The 27784-nt window shown below is 32.7% G+C and overlaps 1 protein-coding gene and 1 long non-coding RNA gene across 6 annotated transcripts in view; one reads left to right on the top strand and one right to left on the bottom strand.

Annotated features, from left to right (window-relative positions):
• LOC132908870 (probable G-protein coupled receptor CG31760) overlaps positions 1-12335 on the top strand; it is a 70868-nt gene extending 58533 nt beyond the window's left edge. Inside the window, exons 6-18 of one of the 5 annotated variants that reach the window (XM_060963262.1) lie at positions 1323-1457; positions 2084-2234; positions 2514-2658; positions 2717-2849; positions 3101-3254; positions 3341-3450; positions 4398-4612; positions 4796-4934; positions 5014-5119; positions 5249-5392; positions 7634-7816; positions 7924-8307; positions 8576-12335. In XM_060963262.1, the coding sequence (XP_060819245.1) occupies positions 1323-1457; positions 2084-2234; positions 2514-2658; positions 2717-2849; positions 3101-3254; positions 3341-3450; positions 4398-4612; positions 4796-4934; positions 5014-5119; positions 5249-5392; positions 7634-7816; positions 7924-8286 (1978 nt within the window). In that variant the 3' untranslated portion in view covers positions 8287-8307; positions 8576-12335. Of the gene's footprint in view, positions 1-1322; positions 1458-2083; positions 2235-2513; positions 2659-2716; positions 2850-3100; positions 3255-3340; positions 3451-4397; positions 4613-4795; positions 4935-5013; positions 5120-5248; positions 5393-7633; positions 7817-7911 lie in introns of all 5 variants that reach the window. The other 4 variants (XM_060963264.1, XM_060963263.1, XM_060963261.1 and 1 more) reach the window with 4 other exon arrangements.
• Positions 12336-13699: 1364 nt separating this feature from the next.
• Positions 13700-14830, bottom strand: LOC132908876 (uncharacterized). The gene is made up of 2 exons (XR_009658444.1): positions 14525-14830; positions 13700-13794 (listed from the first exon to the last, which is right to left on the bottom strand). It is a non-coding gene; the product is annotated as an uncharacterized LOC132908876 (long non-coding RNA).
• Positions 14831-27784: the final 12954 nt, after the last annotated feature.

Below are 27784 nucleotides of genomic sequence, written 5' to 3'. Positions count from 1 at the left end.
CGAACGATGAAATTAATCGATTAGTATATAAATGCAATAATAAACGCACACAAACGGGAATCTGTATGTGTACAGATTTGTTTCCAAATTATCTCGTAGAAAAGTCACTGGATTATTCTCTGAATTATTATTATAAAGTCGTAGACGATCAACAAATCAAAATCCCAGTTTGGAAATAACACGAACGGTCACATTCAGTTGATTTTGAGAAATTGATACGTAATATGTATGCACAAATCCACGGAGAAAAATATACTCGCAATGCGCATATAACGTTGTGTTTTTTTTAAAGTAGCACTTAGGTACGATATTTTATATGATAAGCATAATACTTACTCGGTGGAATTCTTTATAGATATTTTTGTATTCTCTGTAAATATTGGAACCATTATGTTGTTGAATGTATTTCTTTTACCAATTCGAAAAATTCTTTTCGCTCAAATTTTGTTAATACTTTCTATTGGAAAGATCAAGGAAAGATTTTATGTACGTACACGTTACTTTACACGAAGCTTCGATAAAAGATTATAAAAACGAAAGAAATAATTTTTTTGATTTGGCTGCTGGACTTTCGTGTGTGGCAAACTAAAGAGAAAAGTATGCAAAAATATATTACTATAGGATTTTTTTATTTATTTGGAAATATTAGAAATTTGGGTTTCCAATGATTTCTATCCTATATGATAAGTTTATTCATCAATAAATCTATTTAAAATGGATTAAACAGGAAACGATGGTTATTTAACGTGAACTAAATACAGTAATGTGCTATAATTAAGATAACTAAATAGTTAAGTCACAATTCACAATTAATAGTTTACAACTCATAACAACTCGACTCCTCACCACTCGACTTCGTTAACAATTAACTTATGCCATAACTACAAGTCTGTTACGCCCGTGTTTTATATTTAATTTCTTAATTATTTAATAAAATTTCGAGCAATGTAATATACATTTATATAAAATTATTTTCCTGTTTACGCTTATAGAACGTATTGGTAAAGGCTGATAGAAAAAAACTGTAATACCTTGTATATGTTGTTATACAAGTTCGTTTATTTATTTTACCTTCAAATTATTACAATCCAAGTACTTGCATACGCTTGGTTGTAATGAAATATTGATACATTCAGACAATGATTTCGAAATTAGGCCGCAATTTAATGTTCGTATATACCGGATGACCGTGAAGTGCCAAGACTACGGGATGAAGGAAAGAATAAGATGTATATACAATAATGGAGTCGTTGCACAAAATACGCGTGCGCAAAAATATCGATGTTTCTATGGCGGTTTGTGGCGTTTGCGTGTTATCCCAGGTCACCGAAATTCATGCAGTCACCGGCGATTGAATCCTACAGGGGTTGGTGGACCATCCCGTATTTCTCCTGCAAAAGTCATCGCTGGTTGATTTCGTACAGTGTTAACATACGGCCACCAGACGCTCGTCACGGGTTCGTATCCAGTCATTTATCTTAACTTTTAATCCTTCACGTTAATAATTTAGCTTTTTATCAAACTTCGTTTCATTATTCGCAATTAAATTGAATTCTGTCGTTCGATTAAAGATCGTATTAATTTCTAACGACTACGTGCGAATGTATTATTATTTTCTTAATTATCGTTATTATAATTGAATCGTGTTTATTTCGAGTTAAACTTACGTTGCAAAATTAATTGTAATTAATTAATTAATTCTAACTGATTTCAAGTACAGTTTTAGACAATAAAAACTTGCGGTCGACATCAGTGTTACCGCTACGTAGCAGTATTAGTACGTCTGTTTCTAACAAATTATTTTAAACCAACATATGTATAACGTCGTTCGTAAATAATTGCAACTTCATTGATCGTACATTTGTACAGCGACTAACAACTAATAAGAGTATGAATTATAACGTAAGGAAAATAGTATAAATATGTTGCATGTATGATTTAATGTCGTCAATATTCTATTAAAAATGCTTGATAAGAAAATTATCTTCGATCGACAGCCCTTCAGACCGACCTTTAATCCTCTTTACTCAATAAGTGGATCAGCTATGTTGATAAATATTAATGAGATTATATCTTGTTTAAGGATTCGAGAATTTTTAAGTGTAGATATCGATATCAGTGGGCTAGAAGTAAATCAATGTGATGCATCGCCGTTAAATAATGAGAACGAAGTTCTAAGTAATCAAATAGCATCTTTCAAAGGCACGCACAAATGTCATACCGACACGACACAGGTAAGTCTTCCCTACATCTAATTAGCATCTCTTAGAATTCTCTGTATCTAGCTACCGTTACAAGGCATTCCCCGTTTCATTTATTGTCTTTATCCGGAATCGTGATTCATTCTCTGAATATAAACATTATCGTGCAGTCGGAGACGTTACAACGGAAATTTTCGAAGTACTTAATAGATATCGCATTATCAGAATAGCATCGAAGTTTCTTTAAGGTTGTGGTTTAAATTGCTCGAGTTTAAAGTGTTCGTTGCAACTGATACCTCGTATGGTTTACAGTGTGAGTATCAGAGTCCAAATAATCGTATAAATAAAAACGGTGTCGGTGCTGGTTGGGCGAAAGGTGCATATGTATGCAAATGTCGGAAAGGTTATTACAGCACGAACCAACATCAATCCGTTTTTGATGGAATTCTCGTCGAAGGTTGGTAGATAATTTGACTCTTGCCTACTTTGACTCAGCTAAATCATTAATTTTGTAGCTGCTTGGAAGGAACTGCAAGAGAATATAAGCGATGCATACGTAATGGTGTTCCGCTGCTTACCTTGTGCACCAGGATGTGCTAAGTGCAAGGGACCCGAACCCTGTTTAGCCACTTACAACTGGCCCTTCCGGTATGAACGTAACCGTAAACATCTATTTGTCGTTCGACTATCTGTCTCAAACATTTTGTAATTATCAACTTAATCGATCTTATTCTCGGATACATAGATACAATTGAAATATGAAAATGATACACATTCTCGTGTTATACTTTAATTATTTATTAAAGTGGGGAATGGTACATTTTCAGACCAAGTAAATGAATTTTACGATTCTTTAAGATGTTTATCAGATAATAACATATTTGCATGTGTGTTTTCAGAATCTCTCTTCTATCGTACTCTATTTTCTGTGTGTTTGGTACCATCATCCTAGTGGTCTATATGTATCAACACCGTAAGCTCAAAGTGTTCAAGGTCGCTTCGCCGATATTTTTGTCTATTACGCTTTTGGGTTGTGCTATTATGTATCTCGAAGTACGCATACACTTTCTCGTAAATGCATAAACGTATCTAACGCATCGTTCGTATGTAATATTTTTCATATTCTTTCGTGTATTTAGATGGCCGCAATATTTCCCGTTTTGGACATGTATTCTTGTATCGCCACAAAATGGACGAGACATCTGGGCTTTTGCATTTCATACACTGCACTGTTGATGAAGACTTGGAGGTAAGATGTACGAACTTCGAAATTACCGCGATATTTATGCAGAATATTTTCAATCTTACCCACATAATAATACGTTTATGCAGCTATACTGTATACATATTACGAAGGATATTCGAACTAATTGTATGTTTAATCTATAATCTACGTATAATAATTCATAATAGTACAAGACTAATTAACCTAATTTTTCTCGAAGCACAGTGTCTTTATTCGCCAAAATAAAATATTATTTTGATAAGATCACAAACTGTTTTCATGAAGATAATAGAAGGATGACAACTGCTTTAAAGAATAGAATTAAGAAATCTGTCGATTTCATAAGCCATGTTCGGAACCATTATCAGATTTTATTAGAATTATTATTATTATTAGAATAACATTATTATTCATCTTTTTCGCGAACTTCAAACAGAGAACGTTAAGTATTATTTTTGACTATCAAAGCGAAGAGACTGGAATTTAAAATCCATATGTGACAATGGAGAAGTAGAAGGAGAAAAGAGTAGTAATAATATTTGCGAAGTAATAAAAAATAATTAATACGCAAAAATATTATACATAATTATCAGACGCTAAACGATATGGAAGTAACCAGTAGTAAATGGAACGATACCGTTTCACTCCTTTTAGAAACAGAATTAATCTCCTTATCATTTTGTGAATGTTAATTTAATTCAAATTTATCTTCTGTTTGTCTTTTGTTTCTCTCCTCGAGTGTTTTACAGAGGCTAGATGCCTTGATTATACGAACACAAATGTAAAAACCGTTGTCTTTCTCAGACAACAAGTAAATTTTTTTAATTCAATGGACATTTTATTATAGTTGTATAGGGTTATTATCTTTTTTATTTTTATGTACATTACCTTCATTGCAAAATTTCGTAATCAGCTACTATGATTATGTGTCATTACCGTGTATGTATAAAACAAAGTGTCCTTTTTCATAGAGTGTCTCTCACATATCGCGTGAAAAGCGCGCATAAGGTGAAGCTTACGGACAAACAGCTGCTGCAGTGGATGGTCCCGATATTGTTAGTAATGTTAATTTATCTTGGCACGTGGACACTCAGCGCACCGCCATATGCCGAAGTGATAGCTGACAATTATGGTCTGAAATTCTACCAATGTTCTTTCAACTGGTGGGACCATAGTTTAGCAATCGGTAATAACAACTGTTGAAGTACATTATTGATAAAACATATTTTAACGATCTTCGAGACAGTTCGCTAGTCGCTTGTTTTAGGTTTGGATGATAAATGTCTAGTATTCGTTAAAAACTTCTGCTGCTGTATGAAATAGAAATATATCGCTAGACGTCACCTACTAAATGAACTTTTCTTTTCAGGAGAAATTCTGTTCCTCGCGTGGGGTATTAAAGTGTGTTACAACGTTCGCAATGCAGAGAGTCTCTTTAATGAGGCCCGTTTAATAAGCTACGCTATTTACAATATAGCAGCTGTGAATATAACCATGATCGCTATTCAGTATGACTTTCCACCTTTTACTATTACCTGTCCGATGTTACTGTAATTTAAAATTGAAATTCTACGACGTCTTTTGCAGTCTTTTCATTTTCCCTCATGCTGGCCCGGATATCAAGTATTCGTTAGGCTTCTTGCGTACACAGCTGTCTACTTCTGTCACCATATTTCTTGTATTTGCGCCCAAGGTAATCCAATTATTCTTTCGCTATCTCGCTTTCCTTCCTATGCGGTAAAATAGTAGAATTCAGCTTTTAAAAGGATTAAATAATCGTCGTTTAATTCGATCATAAAGTTCTAATCTCATATAACTACAGGTGATCCGAGTTTTTCGAGGCCAAGGAGATCAATGGGATAGCCGTGCTAGAGCCCGCGGTGTTACGGCCAGTTTCTCTTTAAATGGGATCGGCTTAGTGCCCGAAGAAGCGACAGATTTACACCAAGAGAACGAGGAATTGAAGGTATATTGTTTTGTTTTAATAAACACACAGTGGTGTGTGCGAAGGAAAGAGCATAATTTTAGAAAATGAGTTTATGCTTAATATGAATAATTTTGAGTATAAGAGTTACTAGAATTCGTAGTCGTATCGATTTTAAACTTTCTTTTACCGCCATTGTACCATAGATCGATGAATTGGTCACAGAATACGTTACACGTCTAGTTAAACAAATATATATAATCCAATTTGAAAAATAAATGGGGGGCATGAGATCACAAATATAGCTCTACCTAATCTACGGAGTGATCCACATAAACTGTTAATGACGTTTTTCCAGAAACCGTAGCAGATATCGGCTAATTTTTCTTTTTTTCTTAATTTTAATGGTACAAGAAGAGTGATTATATGAGGGAGAAATAATTTTTCTGAGATGATCGCTAAGAAGGCAAGAACAGCGCTCTTATTTTTTTAAATGAAATTTACGTAGACTGTTCGTTTGGATAGCTCTTGTGAAACTAAATAACATTTACTTGAACCATCTTTCGTTATTCTGCATAATTAAAGAGCTATGACGAAGGGATATCTGAAGGGAAACTACGTGGAGGCGTCGAAGGGTAATTAAAATAGACTTTTTCTGAAGGAAAATTTCATTAAGCGTTTAAAATCGTAACGCTTCGACACCTCCGCGTAGTTCGCCTTTAAATATTTCTTTCGTTATAATTCTTTAACCATGCGGAATAAATGATTCAAGCAAAATTCGGATATTCTAGATGAGCAGAAATCAATATGGTATTACATTAAGAGAAAGAATTCATTTTAGAAAAATCTTAACTGTTCTTCGAATAATTAGTTCTTTCGTACTATAATTAAAAAAAAGAAAAAAATTAATAAATACCTGCTATGGTTTCCGAGAAGACGGCTTGTTTTTTATTTTATTTTGGTTATTTTACAATTTGTCCTTATGGACATTTGGTAAAGTGTTATATCTTGTTGGTGAAGAAAAAAAAATAAAAAATAAATATAGCATGTGGGCGGCCACCCCCAGAGGGGTGCCAGCTTCGTTCTTTCTAAGTTATATCTTTTATGAAGACGGCTTGTAACATTTTTTCTGAACACTTTATAAAATAAGACATTTCTCGAAACAAAGTAAACACCACGTGGAACATTCTGTTTAATAGCGAATAGCTTGGGAGGTAATTACACGAAAAAGATAAGTATATATGAATATTCTTCACCTTTGGGTAATCCATTCCAATTCTTGAATATTCCGATTGTTTTGCTACGGTTGCCTCGATGTCCAGATATTTTCTGTGTAAATTCTCTACCTCTATGTGCATTCTTTTTACACTGACAATACAGCAACAAAATATCAACCAGTCCCGTGACTTTGAAAAATGATTCGCTTTTATGACAGAGAAACTTTCTGATATTTGTCTATTTATCGTCGATACTGTAAATTCAAAATGCAGCTATTACAGTCCAAAGTAACACAACTCCTGTGCTTCTTCAGATTGTATTGCAATATAATAAAGAAATATATATATCCTAATATATGGAGCGTTTATTTTGAAAGTGGTACAAGTCCATTTACAGCCCATAAATATACATTATTTTAGTTAAATTTACCTAAAAGAAATTTGTATTATCAAATTACACATTGACAAATTAGTAGAAATATTACCAGACTTGACATAATTAATTTATATTTTTGAATTGACTAATATGCTAACCTTTAATTTTCTCGAAACAACAAAAAAAGGACTTTCAAAATAAACAGTCCATATAATATTAGATAGTCCGAAAAACGTGTTTTTTACAACAGTGCACCTTCATACAAACGTGAAACCAAGTCTGTGAAATATCGCGGTGTTTATCTCGACAGAACAAAGTGGATCGTACGTAATTCGACAAAATAATATAAAACAAAAAACGTTGTGCGTCTATTATTTCCTCGTAAAACGAAAGAAATTTTTCGGACAACCTGATATAACATGATATAAAACTATTATTACATTATACACATAGGGTGTCGCAAAACATTGGGAATATATGTACACTTTATGGTCGATTGTAGATGCCGAAACGATGAAAAAAGTTTATATTCTTAGTTAAAAAGGATTAAGTTATAGACAATACTATCTTACGCCAGTCGAATGATAATGTCAATGAATTATTGTACTGATGAACCTTTCTCTTTGTTTCGCTCACACCATTTCGTGTTGCGTCGCGGACGACGATTATCATTGATTATGTATGCTACAGGAAGAAATACAGAAATTGGCAGCGCAGATTGAATTTATGAAAATCGTACACATGGAGATGTACAATCGCCACATAAAACCGAAAGCAGGCGGATATTTTACTACTCATGGGCCCGGTCATAGTCATCCGTCCTCGGCGCAGAGTCCCATCGCCAAAAGTTCAACGGCCAGTTTCATATTGAAAGTATGTACCTAACTCGTCTTATTTGTCCTGGGCACGCGTGCCTCTTTGATGTATAGAGATTAGATACAGAGAATATATCGAAAAATACAGTCAAGTAAATTATTGAGCAGACGGCCGTGGAGCGAGGGGCGAGTGCGGCCGCGGCTGCCGCGGTCGAAGATTCCACTTTCCCTTCAGGAAGCTTGCATCGGGCACGCCGGATGGAAATTCTCAGAGAACGCAAAGCTGAGAGGGAGAGAGAACGGGAGAAAGAGCGTGAGAAGGAGAGAGAAAAGGAGAAGGAAAAATATAAGGAGAAGGAAAAGGAAAGAGAAAAAGAAAGGGAGAAAGAGAAAGAGAAGGAAGAAGAAGCGAAAGAAAAAGAGGCGGAAATGGAGAAAGAGAAGAACAAAGAGAAACAAGCAGAGAAAGAGAATGAAAAGCAAGACAGAAAACAAGAAGGAAATGTTGAAACCAGCGGACAGGTTTGACTAGTACTAAATAGCGAAGAGGTAAGATTCGTTCGTTTATTTTTATAATAGTTTTATTATCATTTAACGATACGCTGAATACGCTGTTGTAAATGATGCGCAAAATTATAATCTTTCGATGTTAACATATGCTAGATTGCTGACGTAATATTATGCTTTTTCATGGATCAATTATCAATGACCCTAAGCAAAGGAGAAGTTTTTATGTTTGTTTAAATTAAAGCGATACAAGCTATGATGCATATTCGAAAGCGAACTTATCAAATTTTTGCTCTTGCCCTAATTGCAGAAACTGTCGATCTTCTACTTTAGGATTTCTGTAAAGTTATCGGCCACGAACGTGTTAGAAGAATAATCTCCTCGCGGAGGTTAAAACTGCGTTAATACACACGCCAAGAAAAAAAGAGAGAAACGTGTTAAGTATTCGGTGTTAATGCTATTTTCGTCTACCATTGTTTACGTCTAACGTTAGTTATCTTGTTTTAGAATAATATATGGTTTCTTAAAAAGGCAGTTAGGAGAATGAACAGAAGGGAAAGGATCGTTCAATATAATTGTAATGTTTAATGTGACAGAATGTATCGATATGTGTTACTTCCGTAGCTAGAACAACAAATGGCAGCAGATATAGAAACTTTGTAATAACCATTCGATAATTATTTTTAGTTTACGTCTACAAAGCGGTCGAGTATATACCAGCCGAATATTAATTATTCGAACGCAAATTAGCAGAGTCTGCAAATGATATTATCAGCGAATTTGTCGATATATCGACAATATTCACACACTCGTGAGCGTGTACGTTTATGTGCGTATACATGAGTATGTGTATGAATGCGTTCGTGTGTTCATGTTGAGAGCGCGAAAATTGCCTCGAGCGTGCAAACGCACATTCCGGGTTAACGAAACTCTTCACTTTTATAAGAACGATGCGTTCCAACTAAATTGAAAATTACGATAATCGCGATTATTCGCATCGATTACGATTTTCTAATTCCACTTTTGTTTCATTCTAGTTACGATATCACATACTATTCGTACACTGTAAAAGGACTGTGCGAATAATAATCGACTCGCCTCATAAAGATATCCTATTAGACATAAATCGCGAGAAATGCAAGAGGCGTATGATAGTTAAAAGTAAATACAGAATAAAAACGTCGTTGTATCGCACAAAGTATCGATAAGTATCGAGCACATAAAGCATTTTATTATATGATTGGGGTGTAAAATTCACTTGAAGATACGTCAAAAGATATATGCATTTTATACGACAATAAGATTTAAAATTTAAGGCATGTTCTTGTTACTAGTAACACCCAAGCAGCTCGCAATTTCTAATTACTCGAACGATTTCTGTTTCACACATATGATTTCGATTCTGATCATTCGAGAATCCGAATACTACTAAAGTACGCATTTCATAACTGTCCCTGTACGTGGCAATCTCGTACTTTGAACTGTGCACCTGCTGTTACAAACGAATATAATCGAAATGCGATTTAATTTACGATATATAGATTTTACGTATTTCAATTATTTTAATGATTTAATTAATTGACGAACGATTAATTGATTTAACGAATTCCATTGCATGCTATTTATTATGAAAAGGCGAATAGATCGCGGAATAAAATATGCAATGTTGGTACTATTATTCAACGGAACTGCCACGTACAGGAATTGATAGTCAAATTACAATTGTACGTCAGCAGCACATTAACGTGTTGCAACGTTATTCGCAAGAGCCTGCCCAGCTTAGGATCATATGTATAAATAAAACAAGTAATGGAAAGAATGGTTGTATTGTAAGTCAACTTAAACAATGATTAATTTCTTTGGAAAATTTCAAGTTCTCGCGATAGACATTATTGCGTTATATAGTTGATAACTGATAAATATCACTGTTTATGTCTAAGATATTTATCGTACACGTAACCATTAATGAACTTGTATGTTTGCTTGCCTGTCCGAATGACACGCATAAAACAGTACTTATAACTAAGGCGTTTCTATTGCAGCCTTAACGTGTGTAATATACACAGAGCGGGCAAATTGGTTTTCTATTTTCCTTTGGCGAATTCTAATTTACGTGAAATCAAAAACTTCATAAAGCGCATGTAATTCTAAAAAAAGAGAGAGTTATTTATTATTTCGGAGATTACCATATTCCGCATATCGACGTAAATATCTCGTCATTTTGACAAATTCTATTCGACCGTATTACATAAGATTTTACATTCAATTTCGTATTTTATCAATTTTCTAAACCTTTCGTTTTCGATAAATATTCGCATCTTTGAAAATCTTCTCTTTCATATATTATTGAAGTTTGCCGATTTTTTAATCATTGGGCATTTCGTGTGTTAAGACCTAATATATATTACACTAATTTGTCGAAGGAAAATAGTTTTGAGGATAATAACGCCGGTGCAAGGCAACTTTACCAATCGACCGATTTCGATGATAAAGATGCGCGAAGTTGCGAAGAATGGAAAGCAGGAGAAGCTAATACTAGGGATCGTCCAGATCGAATTTGTCTCGAGAAAAAAAATAGCCTGTCACATACGTTTGTGTGTACGAGTGAAATGGACGTAGTCTAATAGTAAAACGGTGTTAACTGAAAATAGCTGATAACTTGTTATCGCTTAAGAGATTTAGAATAATTTTAAAGATAAAGGATCGAATTGGTTGAGGCGATGAAAAGATACGAGCAAAAAACAAATAATCGTCCCGAAATTGTCGTATAACCTATTAAGATTTTCATTTATTCAATTATATTAGTGAAATGATATTAAATTAGTCATCGAATCATTAAAACATGAAACGTTTCAGTAACAATAGAAACAACATATTTCGAAAGTACGAGCTTTATGAATTTTCCTCAACACGAAATAAGTATTATTATTTATTTTAATAATATCTTAATAATATAATTTTGTTCGGGACTGTGTCATCGAAAGATGTCAAAATTATGTATACACTATTGCGAATAACTTTCATCGGTTCCACCTTGGAGAATGTAGTATGGATGTAAAATAGATAACATTCAGAGCATAATAACAATAATAATAATAATAATAATAATATACTAAATGATCGCGATAATAAAATTTAGCTAAGCGTCATGTAACGTAAATAATGTTTGCAGTAAATTTATAATCGTCTTCTCTTTTTTTTTTTTGTTACTAAAGAGGAGCGTTTTCCGGAAACGTCGCGCGTTTCCTCTTCGACGCAGTTATATGAGTGTAATCAATAGAAATAAGAAATAGGGTGAAAGAAAGAAAGACAAAGAGTATTATGCTTTCGATGTCGTCGTTGTAACTTAATGTAAGGCTAGTTTAAGAAAGAGAGAAAGTCACTGGCGGACGAATCGATTAGAAAAATGCTAATTCATTGTGTTCACTTGAATTGAGCATTATAGTTGCAATATATCATCGTCATAACACTGTTTTTCTCTTTTTTGTTTGTTGCTTCGGATATAAAGACATTAACATGCAGTTTGACACTATGTAACCATCGTAAATCGTGGCAGAGAGAAGGTATATGATTATGCTAAACGGAAAGATATATCCGTAATTTTCCCACCCGACCCTTGAAAAAGTCTGTGTATAAACGAGAAAATGTATTTGTAAAAATATATTGTATGTCCGGGAATGTAATGATACTTGCGAGTAACAAGAGGAATAATGCTCTTTTGATGCCAGTTTCTACCTAATTTCCAACCTTGGAGAATGTAGTATGGATGTAAAATAGATAACATTCAGAGCATAATAATAAGGACAAAATGATCGCGATAATAAAATTTAGCTAAGCGTCATGTAACATAAATAATGCTTGCAGTAAATTTATAATCGTCTTCTCTTTTTTTTTTTTTTTTTTTTACTAAAGAGGAGCGTTTTCCGGAAACGTCGCGCGTTTCCTCTTCGACGCAGTTATATGAGTGTAATCAATAGAAATAAGAAATAGGGTGAAAGAAAGAAAGACAAAGAGTATTATGCTTTCGATGTCGTCGTTGTAACTTAATGTAAGGCTAGTTTAAGAAAGAAGACATTTCACATAATAGTAAATCGATTAGAAAAATGCTAATTCATTGTGTTCACTTGAATTGTGTTCACTTGAATTGAGCATTATAGTTGCAATATATCATCGTCATAACACTGTTTTTCTCTTTTTTGTTTGTTGCTTCGGATATAAAGACATTAATATGCAGTTTGACACTATGTAACCATCGTAAATCGTGGCAGAGAGAAGGTATATGATTATGCTAAACGGAAAGATATATCCGTAATTTTCCCACCCGACCCTTGAAAAAGTCTGTGTATAAACGAGAAAATGTATTTGTAAAAATATATTGTATGTCCGGGAATGTAATGATACTTGCGAGTAACAAGAGGAATAATGCTCTTTTGATGCCAGTTTCTACCTAATTTCCAACCACGTCAAATATCTCACGTTCTTTTTTCCATATAATAGTATCAGAATATTCCACGAGTAATAATGGAAGGAAAATATCCCACAAATAAAGATTCATTAATTTATGATTTATCAAAAAGTTACACGCAAAAGTATAAAATAACACTGGATTAGTTTTTCTATAGAGTATTTTCGTGTATTGCCCGTTATTAAATTTTATTATTAAATAGGATTCACATCTGTAACAAATTGAATCTATCACGATAGGAATTTCCTTTAATTTCAGCGAATGCATTACGAATCTTTTATCTTAATTCTTGTTGGATACGCGTTTGCTCCACGAGTTAAAATCCGATAACGTGGTATCTGGTAATCTTGGCATCAAAAAATCTGGTGACTGCAACCTGCTCGTTGTTGATTTTTTAATCATTGGGCATTTCCTGTGTTAAGACCTAATATATATTACACTAATTTGTCGAAGAAAAATAGTTTTGAGGATAATAACGCCGGTGCAAGGCAACTTTACCAATCGACCGATTTCGATGATAAAGATGCGCGAAGTTGCGAAGAATGGAAAGCAGGAGAAGCTAATACTAGGGATCGTCCAGATCGAATTTGTCTCGAGAAACAGAAATAGCCTGTCACATACGTTTGTGTGTACAAGTGAAATGGACGTAGTCTAATAGTAAAACGGTGTTAACTGAAAATAGCTGATAACTTGTTATCGCTTAAGAGATTTAGAATAATTTTAAAGATAAAGGATCGAATTGGTTGAGGCGATGAAAAGATACGAGCAAAAAACAAATAATCGTCCCGAAATTGTCGTATAACCTATTAAGATTTTCATTTATTCAATTATATTAGTGAAATGATATTAAATTAGTCATCGAATCATTAAAACATGAAACGTTTCAGTAACAATAGAAACAACATATTTCGAAAGTACGAGCTTTATGAATTTTCCTCAACACGAAATAAGTATTATTATTTATTTTAATAATATTTTAATAATATAATTTTGTTCGGGACTGTGTCATCGAAAGATGTCAAAATTATGTATACACTATTGCGAATAACTTTCATCGGTTCCACCTTGGAGAATGTAGTATGGATGTAAAATAGATAACATTCAGAGCATAATAACAATAATAATAATAATAATAATAATATACTAAATGATCGCGATAATAAAATTTAGCTAAGCGTCATGTAACGTAAATAATGTTTGCAGTAAATTTATAATCGTCTTCTCTTTTTTTTTTTTTTTTACTAAAGAGGAGCGTTTTCCGGAAACGTCGCGCGTTTCCTCTTCGACGCAGTTATATGAGTGTAATCAATAGAAATAAGAAATAGGGTGAAAGAAAGAAAGACAAAGAGTATTATGCTTTCGATGTCGTCGTTGTAACTTAATGTAAGGCTAGTTTAAGAAAGAAGACATTTCACATGATAGTAAATCGAATAGAAAAATGCTAATTCATTGTGTTCACTTGAATTGTGTTCACTTGAATTGAGCATTATAGTTGCAATATATCATCGTCATAACACTGTTTTTCTCTTTTTTGTTTGTTGCTTCGGATATAAAGACATTAATATGCAGTTTGACACTATGTAACCATCGTAAATCATGGCAGAGAGAAGGTATATGATTATGCTAAACGGAAACATATATCCGTAATTTTCCCACCCGACCCTTGAAAAAGTCTGTGTATAAACGAGAAAATGTATTTGTAAAAATATATTGTATGTCCGGGAATGTAATGATACTTGCGAGTAACAAGAGGAATAATGCTCTTTTGATGCCAGTTTCTACCTAATTTCCAACCTTGGAGAATGTAGTATGGATGTAAAATAGATAACATTCAGAGCATAATAATAAGGACAAAATGATCGCGATAATAAAATTTAGCTAAGCGTCATGTAACATAAATAATGTTTGCAGTAAATTTATAATCGTCTTCTCTTTTTTTTTTTTTTTTTTTTACTAAAGAGGAGCGTTTTCCGGAAACGTCGCGCGTTTCCTCTTCGACGCAGTTATATGAGTGTAATCAATAGAAATAAGAAATAGGGTGAAAGAAAGAAAGACAAAGAGTATTATGCTTTCGATGTCGTCGTTGTAACTTAATGTAAGGCTAGTTTAAGAAAGAAGATATTTCACATGACAGTAAATCGATTAGAAAAATGCTAATTCATTGTGTTCACTTGAATTGTGTTCACTTGAATTGAGCATTATAGTTGCAATATATCATCGTCATAACACTGTTTTTCTCTTTTTTGTTTGTTGCATCGGATATAAAGACATTAATATGCAGTTTGACACTATGTAACCATCGTAAATCGTGGCAGAGAGAAGGTATATGATTATGCTAAACGGAAAGATATATCCGTAATTTTCCCACCCGATTCTTGAAAAAGTCTGTGTATAAACGAGAAAATGTATTTGTAAAAATATATTGTATGTCCGGGAATGTAATGATACTTGCGAGTAGCAAGAGGAATAATGCTCTTTTGATGCCAGTTTCTACCTAATTTGCAACCACGTCAAATATCCCACGTTCTTTTTTCCATATAATAGTATCAGAATATTCCACGAGTAATAATGGAAGGAAAACATCCCACAAATAAAGATTCATTAATTTATGATTTATCAAAAAGTTACACGCAAAAGTATAAAATAACACTGGATTAGTTTTTCTATAGAGTATTTTCGTGTATTGCCCGTTATTAAATTTTATTATTAAATAGGATTCACATCTGTAACAAATTGAATCTATCACGATAGGAATTTCCTTTAATTTCAGCGAATGCATTACGAATCTTTTATCTTAATTCTTGTTGGATACGCGTTTGCTCCACGAGTTAAAATCCGATAACGTGGTATCTGGTAATCTTGGCATCAAAAAATCTGGTGACTGCAACCTGCTCGTTGTTGATTTTTTAATCATTGGGCATTTCGTGTGTTAAGACCTAATATAAATTACACTAATTTGTCGAAGAAAAATAGTTTTGAGGATAATAACGCCGGTGCAAGGCAACTTTACCAATCGACCGATTTCGATGATAAAGATGCGCGAAGTTGCGAAGAATGGAAAGCAGGAGAAGCTAATACTAGGGATCGTCCAGATCGAATTTGTCTCGAGAAACAGAAATAGCCTGTCACATACGTTTGTGTGTACAAGTGAAATGGACGTAGTCTAATAGTAAAACGGTGTTAACTGAAAATAGCTGATAACTTGTTATCGCTTAAGAGATTTAGAATAATTTTAAAGATAAAGGATCGAATTGGTTGAGGCGATGAAAAGATACGAGCAAAAAACAAATAATCGTCCCGAAATTGTCGTATAACCTATTAAGATTTTCATTTATTCAATTATATTAGTGAAATGATATTAAATTAGTCATCGAATCATTAAAACATGAAACGTTTCAGTAACAATAGAAACAACATATTTCGAAAGTACGAGCTTTATGAATTTTCCTCAACACGAAATAAGTATTATTATTTATTTTAATAATATCTTAATAATATAATTTTGTTCGGGACTGTGTCATCGAAAGATGTCAAAATTATGTATACACTATTGCGAATAACTTTCATCGGTTCCACCTTGGAGAATGTAGTATGGATGTAAAATAGATAACATTCAGAGCATAATAACAATAATAATAATAATAATAATAATATACTAAATGATCGCGATAATAAAATTTAGCTAAGCGTCATGTAACGTAAATAATGTTTGCAGTAAATTTATAATCGTCTTCTCTTTTTTTTTTTTGTTACTAAAGAGGAGCGTTTTCCGGAAACGTCGCGCGTTTCCTCTTCGACGCAGTTATATGAGTGTAATCAATAGAAATAAGAAATAGGGTGAAAGAAAGAAAGACAAAGAGTATTATGCTTTCGATGTCGTCGTTGTAACTTAATGTAAGGCTAGTTTAAGAAAGAAGACATTTCACATGATAGTAAATCGATTAGAAAAATGCTAATTCATTGTGTTCACTTGAATTGTGTTCACTTGAATTGAGCATTATAGTTGCAATATATCATCGTCATAACACTGTTTTTCTCTTTTTTGTTTGTTGCTTCGGATATAAAGACATTAATATGCAGTTTGACACTATGTAACCATCGTAAATCGTGGCAGAGAGAAGGTATATGATTATGCTAAACGGAAAGATATATCCGTAATTTTCCCACCCGACCCTTGAAAAAGTCTGTGTATAAACGAGAAAATGTATTTGTAAAAATATATTATATGTCCGGGAATGTAATGATACTTGCGAGTAACAAGAGGAATAATGCTCTTTTGATGCCAGTTTCTACCTAATTTCCAACCACGTCAAATATCTCACGTTCTTTTTTCCATATAATAGTATCAGAATATTCCACGAGTAATAATGGAAGGAAAATATCCCACAAATAAAGATTCATTAATTTATGATTTATCAAAAAGTTACACGCAAAAGTATAAAATAACACTGGATTAGTTTTTCTATAGAGTATTTTCGTGTATTGCCCGTTATTAAATTTTATTATTAAATAGGATTCACATCTGTAACAAATTGAATCTATCACGATAGGAATTTCCTTTAATTTCAGCGAATGCATTACGAATCTTTTATCTTAATTCTTGTTGGATACGCGTTTGCTCCACGAGTTAAAATCCGATAACGTGGTATCTGGTAATCTTGGCATCAAAAAATCTGGTGACTGCAACCTGCTCGTTGTTGATTTTTTAATCATTGGGCATTTCCTGTGTTAAGACCTAATATATATTACACTAATTTGTCGAAGGAAAATAGTTTTGAGGATAATAACGCCGGTGTAAGGCAACTTTACCAATCGACCGATTTCGATGATAAAGATGCGCGAAGTTGCGAAGAATGGAAAGCAGGAGAAGCTAATACTAGGGATCGTCCAGATCGAATTTGTCTCGAGAAACAGAAATAGCCTGTCACATACGTTTGTGTGTACAAGTGAAATGGACGTAGTCTAATAGTAAAACGGTGTTAACTGAAAATAGCTGATAACTTGTTATCGCTTAAGAGATTTAGAATAATTTTAAAGATAAAGGATCGAATTGGTTGAGGCGATGAAAAGATACGAGCAAAAAACAAATAATCGTCCCGAAATTGTCGTATAACCTATTAAGATTTTCATTTATTCAATTATATTAGTGAAATGATATTAAATTAGTCATCGAATCATTAAAACATGAAACGTTTCAGTAACAATAGAAACAACATATTTCGAAAGTACGAGCTTTATGAATTTTCCTCAACACGAAATAAGTATTATTATTTATTTTAATAATATCTTAATAATATAATTTTGTTCGGGACTGTGTCATCGAAAGATGTCAAAATTATGTATACACTATTGCGAATAACTTTCATCGGTTCCACCTTGGATAATGTAGTATGGATGTAAAATAGATAACATTCAGAGCATAATAACAATAATAATAATAATAATAATAATATACTAAATGATCGCGATAATAAAATTTAGCTAAGCGTCATGTAACGTAAATAATGTTTGCAGTAAATTTATAATCGTCTTCTCTTTTTTTTTTTTGTTACTAAAGAGGAGCGTTTTCCGGAAACGTCGCGCGTTTCCTCTTCGACGCAGTTATATGAGTGTAATCAATAGAAATAAGAAATAGGGTGAAAGAAAGAAAGACAAAGAGTATTATGCTTTCGATGTCGTCGTTGTAACTTAATGTAAGGCTAGTTTAAGAAAGAAGACATTTCACACAATAGTAAATCGATTAGAAAAATGCTAATTCATTGTGTTCACTTGAATTGTGTTCACTTGAATTGAGCATTATAGTTGCAATATATCATCGTCATAACACTGTTTTTCTCTTTTTTGTTTGTTGCTTCGGATATAAAGACATTAATATGCAGTTTGACACTATGTAACCATCGTAAATCGTGGCAGAGAGAAGGTATATGATTATGCTAAACGGAAAGATATATCCGTAATTTTCCCACCCGACCCTTGAAAAAGTCTGTGTATAAACGAGAAAATGTATTTGTAAAAATATATTGTATGTCCGGGAATGTAATGATACTTGCGAGTAACAAGAGGAATAATGCTCTTTTGATGCCAGTTTCTACCTAATTTCCAACCTTGGAGAATGTAGTATGGATGTAAAATAGATAACATTCAGAGCATAATAATAAGGACAAAATGATCGCGATAATAAAATTTAGCTAAGCGTCATGTAACATAAATAATGTTTGCAGTAAATTTATAATCGTCTTCTCTTTTTTTTTTTTTTTTTTACTAAAGAGGAGCGTTTTCCGGAAACGTCGCGCGTTTCCTCTTCGACGCAGTTATATGAGTGTAATCAATAGAAATAAGAAATAGGGTGAAAGAAAGAAAGACAAAGAGTATTATGCTTTCGATGTCGTCGTTGTAACTTAATGTAAGGCTAGTTTAAGAAAGAGAAAAAGTCACTGGAATATGAATCGATTAGAAAAATGCTAATTCATTGTGTTCACTTGAATTGTGTTCACTTGAATTGAGCATTATAGCTGCAATATATCATCGTCATAACACTGTTTTTCTCTTTTTTGTTTGTTGCATCGGATATAAAGACATTAATATGTAGTTTGACACTATGTAACCATCGTAAATCGTGGCAGAGAGAAGGTATATGATTATGCTAAACGGAAAGATATATCCGTAATTTTCCCACCCGATCCATGAAAAAGTCTGTGTATAAACGAGAAAATGTATTTGTAAAAATATATTGTATGTCCGGGAATATAATGATACTTGCGAGTAACAAGAGGAATAATGCTCTTTTGATGCCAGTTTCTACCTAATTTCCAACCACGTCAAATATCTCACGTTCTTTTTTCCATATAATAGTATCAGAATATTCCACGAGTAATAATGGAAGGAAAATATCCCACAAATAAAGATTCATTAATTTATGATTTATCAAAAAGTTACACGCAAAAGTATAAAATAACACTGGATTAGTTTTTCTATAGAGTATTTTCGTGTATTGCCCGTTATTAAATTTTATTATTAAATAGGATTCACATCTGTAACAAATTGAATCTATCACGATAGGAATTTCCTTTAATTTCAGCGAATGCATTACGAATCTTTTATCTTAATTCTTGTTGGATACGCGTTTGCTCCACGAGTTAAAATCCGATAACGTGGTATCTGGTAATCTTGGCATCAAAAAATCTGGTGACTGCAACCTGCTCGTTGTTGATTTTTTAATCATTGGGCATTTCCTGTGTTAAGACCTAATATATATTACACTAATTTGTCGAAGAAAAATAGTTTTGAGGATAATAACGCCGGTGCAAGGCAACTTTACCAATCGACCGATTTCGATGATAAAGATGCGCGAAGTTGCGAAGAATGGAAAGCAGGAGAAGCTAATACTAGGGATCGTCCAGATCGAATTTGTCTCGAGAAACAGAAATAGCCTGTCACATACGTTTGTGTGTACAAGTGAAATGGACGTAGTCTAATAGTAAAACGGTGTTAACTGAAAATAGCTGATAACTTGTTATCGCTTAAGAGATTTAGAATAATTTTAAAGATAAAGGATCGAATTGGTTGAGGCGATGAAAAGATACGAGCAAAAAACAAATAATCGTCCCGAAATTGTCGTATAACCTATTAAGATTTTCATTTATTCAATTATATTAGTGAAATGATATTAAATTAGTCATCGAAACATTAAAACATGAAACGTTTCAGTAACAATAGAAACAACATATTTCGAAAGTACGAGCTTTATGAATTTTCCTCAACACGAAATAAGTATTATTATTTATTTTAATAATATCTTAATAATATAATTTTGTTCGGGACTGTGTCATCGAAAGATGTCAAAATTATGTATACACTATTGCGAATAACTTTCATCGGTTCCACCTTGGATAATGTAGTATGGATGTAAAATAGATAACATTCAGAGCATAATAACAATAATAATAATAATAATAATAATATACTAAATGATCGCGATAATAAAATTTAGCTAAGCGTCATGTAACGTAAATAATGTTTCCAGTAAATTTATAATCGTCTTCTCTTTTTTTTTTTTGTTACTAAAGAGGAGCGTTTTCCGGAAACGTCGCGCGTTTCCTCTTCGACGCAGTTATATGAGTGTAATCAATAGAAATAAGAAATAGGGTGAAAGAAAGAAAGACAAAGAGTATTATGCTTTCGATGTCGTCGTTGTAACTTAATGTAAGGCTAGTTTAAGAAAGAAGACATTTGACATGAAAGTAAATCGATTAGAAAAATGCTAATTCATTGTGTTCACTTGAATTGTGTTCACTTGAATTGAGCATTATAGTTGCAATATATCATCGTCATAACACTGTTTTTCTCCTTTTTGTTTGTTGCATCGGATATAAAGACATTAATATGCAGTTTGACACTATGTAACCATCGTAAATCGTGGCAGAGAGAAGGTATATGATTATGCTAAACGGAAAGATATATCCGTAATTTTCCCACCCGATCCTTGAAGAAGTCTGTGTATAAACGAGAAAATGTATTTGTAAAAATATATTGTATGTCCGGGAATGTAATGATACTTGCGAGTAACAAGAGGAATAATGCTCTTTTGATGCCAGTTTCTACCTAATTTCCAACCACGTCAAATATCTCACGTTCTTTTTTCCATATAATAGTATCAGAATATTCCACGAGTAATAATGGAAGGAAAATATCCCACAAATAAAGATTCATTAATTTATGATTTATCAAAAAGTTACACGCAAAAGTATAAAATAACACTGGATTAGTTTTTCTATAGAGTATTTTCGTGTATTGCCCGTTATTAAATTTTATTATTAAATAGGATTCACATCTGTAACAAATTGAATCTATCACGATAGGAATTTCCTTTAATTTCAGCGAATGCATTACGAATCTTTTATCTTAATTCTTGTTGGATACGCGTTTGCTCCACGAGTTAAAATCCGATAACGTGGTATCTGGTAATCTTGGCATCAAAAAATCTGGTGACTGCAACCTGCTCGTTGTTGATTTTTTAATCATTGGGCATTTCCTGTGTTAAGACCTAATATATATTACACTAATTTGTCGAAGGAAAATAGTTTTGAGGATAATAACGCCGGTGTAAGGCAACTTTACCAATCGACCGATTTCGATGATAAAGATGCGCGAAGTTGCGAAGAATGGAAAGCAGGAGAAGCTAATACTAGGGATCGTCCAGATCGAATTTGTCTCGAGAAACAGAAATAGCCTGTCACATACGTTTGTGTGTACAAGTGAAATGGACGTAGTCTAATAGTAAAACGGTGTTAACTGAAAATAGCTGATAACTTGTTATCGCTTAAGAGATTTAGAATAATTTTAAAGATAAAGGATCGAATTGGTTGAGGCGATGAAAAGATACGAGCAAAAAACAAATAATCGTCCCGAAATTGTCGTATAACCTATTAAGATTTTCATTTATTCAATTATATTAGTGAAATGATATTAAATTAGTCATCGAATCATTAAAACATGAAACGTTTCAGTAACAATAGAAACAACATATTTCGAAAGTACGAGCTTTATGAATTTTCCTCAACACGAAATAAGTATTATTATTTATTTTAATAATATCTTAATAATATAATTTTGTTCGGGACTGTGTCATCGAAAGATGTCAAAATTATGTATACACTATTGCGAATAACTTTCATCGGTTCCACCTTGGATAATGTAGTATGGATGTAAAATAGATAACATTCAGAGCATAATAACAATAATAATAATAATAATAATAATATACTAAATTATCGCGATAATAAAATTTAGCTAAGCGTCATGTAACGTAAATAATGTTTGCAGTAAATTTATAATCGTCTTCTCTTTTTTTTTTTGTTACTAAAGAGGAGCGTTTTCCGGAAACGTCGCGCGTTTCCTCTTCGACGCAGTTATATGAGTGTAATCAATAGAAATAAGAAATAGGGTGAAAGAAAGAAAGACAAAGAGTATTATGCTTTCGATGTCGTCGTTGTAACTTAATGTAAGGCTAGTTTAAGGAAGAGAGAAAGTCACTGGAGAATGAATCGATTAGAAAAATGCTAATTCATTGTGTTCACTTGAATTGTGTTCACTTGAATTGAGCATTATAGTTGCAATATATCATCGTCATAACACTGTTTTTCTCTTTTTTGTTTGTTGCTTCGGATATAAAGACATTAATATGCAGTTTGACACTATGTAACCATCGTAAATCGTGGCAGAGAGAAGGTATATGATTATGCTAAACGGAAAGATATATCCGTAATTTTCCCACCCGACCCTTGAAAAAGTCTGTGTATAAACGAGAAAATGTATTTGTAAAAATATATTGTATGTCCGGGAATGTAATGATACTTGCGAGTAACAAGAGGAATAATGCTCTTTTGATGCCAGTTTCTACCTAATTTCCAACCACGTCAAATATCTCACGTTCTTTTTTCCATATAATAGTATCAGAATATTCCACGAGTAATAATGGAAGGAAAATATCCCACAAATAAAGATTCATTAATTTATGATTTATCAAAAAGTTACACGCAAAAGTATAAAATAACACTGGATTAGTTTTTCTATAGAGTATTTTCGTGTATTGCCCGTTATTAAATTTTATTATTAAATAGGATTCACATCTGTAACAAATTGAATCTATCACGATAGGAATTTCCTTTAATTTCAGCGAATGCATTACGAATCTTTTATCTTAATTCTTGTTGGATACGCGTTTGCTCCACGAGTTAAAATCCGATAACGTGGTATCTGGTAATCTTGGCATCAAAAAATCTGGTGACTGCAACCTGCTCGTTGTTGATTTTTTAATCATTGGGCATTTCCTGTGTTAAGACCTAATATATATTACACTAATTTGTCGAAGGAAAATAGTTTTGAGGATAATAACGCCGGTGTAAGGCAACTTTACCAATCGACCGATTTCGATGATAAAGATGCGCGAAGTTGCGAAGAATGGAAAGCAGGAGAAGCTAATACTAGGGATCGTCCAGATCGAATTTGTCTCGAGAAACAGAAATAGCCTGTCACATACGTTTGTGTGTACAAGTGAAATGGACGTAGTCTAATAGTAAAACGGTGTTAACTGAAAATAGCTGATAACTTGTTATCGCTTAAGAGATTTAGAATAATTTTAAAGATAAAGGATCGAATTGGTTGAGGCGATGAAAAGATACGAGCAAAAAACAAATAATCGTCCCGAAATTGTCGTATAACCTATTAAGATTTTCATTTATTCAATTATATTAGTGAAATGATATTAAATTAGTCATCGAATCATTAAAACATGAAACGTTTCAGTAACAATAGAAACAACATATTTCGAAAGTACGAGCTTTATGAATTTTCCTCAACACGAAATAAGTATTATTATTTATTTTAATAATATCTTAATAATATAATTTTGTTCGGGACTGTGTCATCGAAAGATGTCAAAATTATGTATACACTATTGCGAATAACTTTCATCGGTTCCACCTTGGAGAATGTAGTATGGATGTAAAATAGATAACATTCAGAGCATAATAACAATAATAATAATAATAATAATAATATACTAAATTATCGCGATAATAAAATTTAGCTAAGCGTCATGTAACGTAAATAATGTTTGCAGTAAATTTATAATCGTCTTCTCTTTTTTTTTTTGTTACTAAAGAGGAGCGTTTTCCGGAAACGTCGCGCGTTTCCTCTTCGACGCAGTTATATGAGTGTAATCAATAGAAATAAGAAATAGGGTGAAAGAAAGAAAGACAAAGAGTATTATGCTTTCGATGTCGTCGTTGTAACTTAATGTAAGGCTAGTTTAAGAAAGAAAGTGATTCACTGGACCTTAAACTCGATTAGAAAAATGCTAATTCATTGTGTTCACTTGAATTGTGTTCACTTGAATTGAGCATTATAGCTGCAATATCTATCGAGGCCGATCTCGAACTTAGACGATTCATCGTCATAACACTGTTTTTCTCTTTTTTGTTAGTTGCATCGGATATAAAGACATTAATATGCAGTTTGACACTATGTAACCATCGTAAATCGTGGCAGAGAGAAGGTATATGATTATGCTAAACGGAAAGATATATCAGTAATTTTCCCACCCGATCCTTGAAAAAGTCTGTGTATAAACGAGAAAATGTATTTGTAAAAATATATTGTATGTCCGGGAATATAATGATACTTGCGAGTAACAAGAGGAATAATGCTCTTTTGATGCCAGTTTCTACCTAATTTCCAACCACGTCAAATATCTCACGTTCTTTTTTCCATATAATAGTATCAGAATATTCCACGAGTAATAATGGAAGGAAAATATCCCACAAATAAAGATTCATTAATTTATGATTTATCAAAAAGTTACACGCAAAAGTATAAAATAACACTGGATTAGTTTTTCTATAGAGTATTTTCGTGTATTGCCCGTTATTAAATTTTATTATTAAATAGGATTCACATCTGTAACAAATTGAATCTATCACGATAGGAATTTCCTTTAATTTCAGCGAATGCATTACGAATCTTTTATCTTAATTCTTGTTGGATACGCGTTTGCTCCACGAGTTAAAATCCGATAACGTGGTATCTGGTAATCTTGGCATCAAAAAATCTGGTGACTTCAACCTGCTCGTTGTTGATTTTTTAATCATTGGGCATTTCCTGTGTTAAGACCTAATATATATTACACTAATTTGTCGAAGGAAAATAGTTTTGAGGATAATAACGCCGGTGCAAGGCAACTTTACCAATCGACCGATTTCGATGATAAATATGCGCGAAGTTGCGAATAATGGAAAGCAGGAGAAGCTAATACTAGGGATCGTCCAGATCGAATTTGTCTCGAGAAACAGAAATAGCCTGTCACATACGTTTGTGTGTACAAGTGAAATGGACGTAGTCTAATAGTAAAACGGTGTTAACTGAAAATAGCTGATAACTTGTTATCGCTTAAGAGATTTAGGATAATTTTAAAGATAAAGGATCGAATTGGTTGAGGCGATGAAAAGATACGAGCAAAAAACAAATAATCGTCCCGAAATTGTCGTATAACCTATTAAGATTTTCATTTATTCAATTATATTAGTGAAATGATATTAAATTAGTCATCGAATCATTAAAACATGAAACGTTTCAGTAACAATAGAAACAACATATTTCGAAAGTACGAGCTTTATGAATTTTCCTCAACACGAAATAAGTATTATTATTTATTTTAATAATATCTTAATAATATAATTTTGTTCGGGACTGTGTCATCGAAAGATGTCAAAATTATGTATACACTATTGCGAATAACTTTCATCGGTTCCACCTTGGAGAATGTAGTATGGATGTAAAATAGATAACATTCAGAGCATAATAACAATAATAATAATAATAACAATAATATACTAAATGATCGCGATAATAAAATTTAGCTAAGCGTCATGTAACGTAAATAATGTTTGCAGTAAATTTATAATCGTCTTCTCTTTTTTTTTTTTTTTTTACTAAAGAGGAGCGTTTTCCGGAAACGTCGCGCGTTTCCTCTTCGACGCAGTTATATGAGTGTAATCAATAGAAATAAGAAATAGGGTGAAAGAAAGAAAGACAAAGAGTATTATGCTTTCGATGTCGTCGTTGTAACTTAATGTGAGGCTAGTTTAAGAAAGAGAGAAATTCACTGGAGGACGAATCGATTAGAAAAATGCTAATTCATTGTGTTCACTTGAATTGTGTTCACTTGAATTGAGCATTATAGTTGCAATATATCATCGTCATAACACTGTTTTTCTCTTTTTTGTTTGTTGCTTCGGATATAAAGACATTAATATGCAGTTTGACACTATGTAACCATCGTAAATCGTGGCAGAGAGAAGGTATATGATTATGCTAAACGGAAAGATATATCCGTAATTTTCCCACCCGATCCTTGAAAAAGTCTGTGTATAAACGAGAAAATGTATTTGTAAAAATATATTGTATGTCCGGGAATGTAATGATACTTGCGAGTAACAAGAGGAATAATGCTCTTTTGATGCCAGTTTCTACCTAATTTCCAACCTTGGAGAATGTAGTATGGATGTAAAATAGATAACATTCAGAGCATAATAATAAGGACAAAATGATCGCGATAATAAAATTTAGCTAAGCGTCATGTAACATAAATAATGTTTGCAGTAAATTTATAATCATCTTCTCTTTTTTTTTTTTTTTTTTTTACTAAAGAGGAGCGTTTTCCGGAAACGTCGCGCGTTTCCTCTTCGACGCAGTTATATGAGTGTAATCAATAGAAATAAGAAATAGGGTGAAAGAAAGAAAGACAAAGAGTATTATGCTTTCGATGTCGTCGTTGTAACTTAATGTAAGGCTAGTTTAAGAAAGAAGATATTTCACATGAAAGTAAATCGATTAGAAAAATGCTAATTCATTGTGTTCACTTGAATTGTGTTCACTTGAATTGAGCATTATAGTTGCAATATATCATCGTCATAACACTGTTTTTCTCTTTTTTGTTAGTTGCATCGGATATAAAGACATTAATATGCAGTTTGACACTATGTAACCATCGTAAATCGTGGCAGAGAGAAGGTATATGATTATGCTAAACGGAAAGATATATCAGTAATTTTCCCACCCGATCCTTGAAAAAGTCTGTGTATAAACGAGAAAATGTATTTGTAAAAATATATTGTATGTCCGGGAATATAATGATACTTGCGAGTGACAAGAGGAATAATGCTCTTTTGATGCCAGTTTCTACCTAATTTCCAACCACGTCAAATATCTCACGTTCTTTTTTCCATATAATAGTATCAGAATATTCCACGAGTAATAATGGAAGGAAAATATCCCACAAATAAAGATTCATTAATTTATGATTTATCAAAAAGTTACACGCAAAAGTATAAAATAACACTGGATTAGTTTTTCTATAGAGTATTTTCGTGTATTGCCCGTTATTAAATTTTATTATTAAATAGGATTCACATCTGTAACAAATTGAATCTATCACGATAGGAATTTCCTTTAATTTCAGCGAATGCATTACGAATCTTTTATGTTAATTCTTGTTGG

Source organism: Bombus pascuorum, chromosome 7 (genome assembly GCF_905332965.1).
Source record: "Bombus pascuorum chromosome 7, iyBomPasc1.1, whole genome shotgun sequence".
Classification (NCBI taxonomy): Eukaryota; Metazoa; Arthropoda; class Insecta; order Hymenoptera; family Apidae; genus Bombus; species Bombus pascuorum.
Note: the sequence above shows the minus strand (reverse complement) of the source record. Positions and strands in the feature narration are given on the sequence as shown.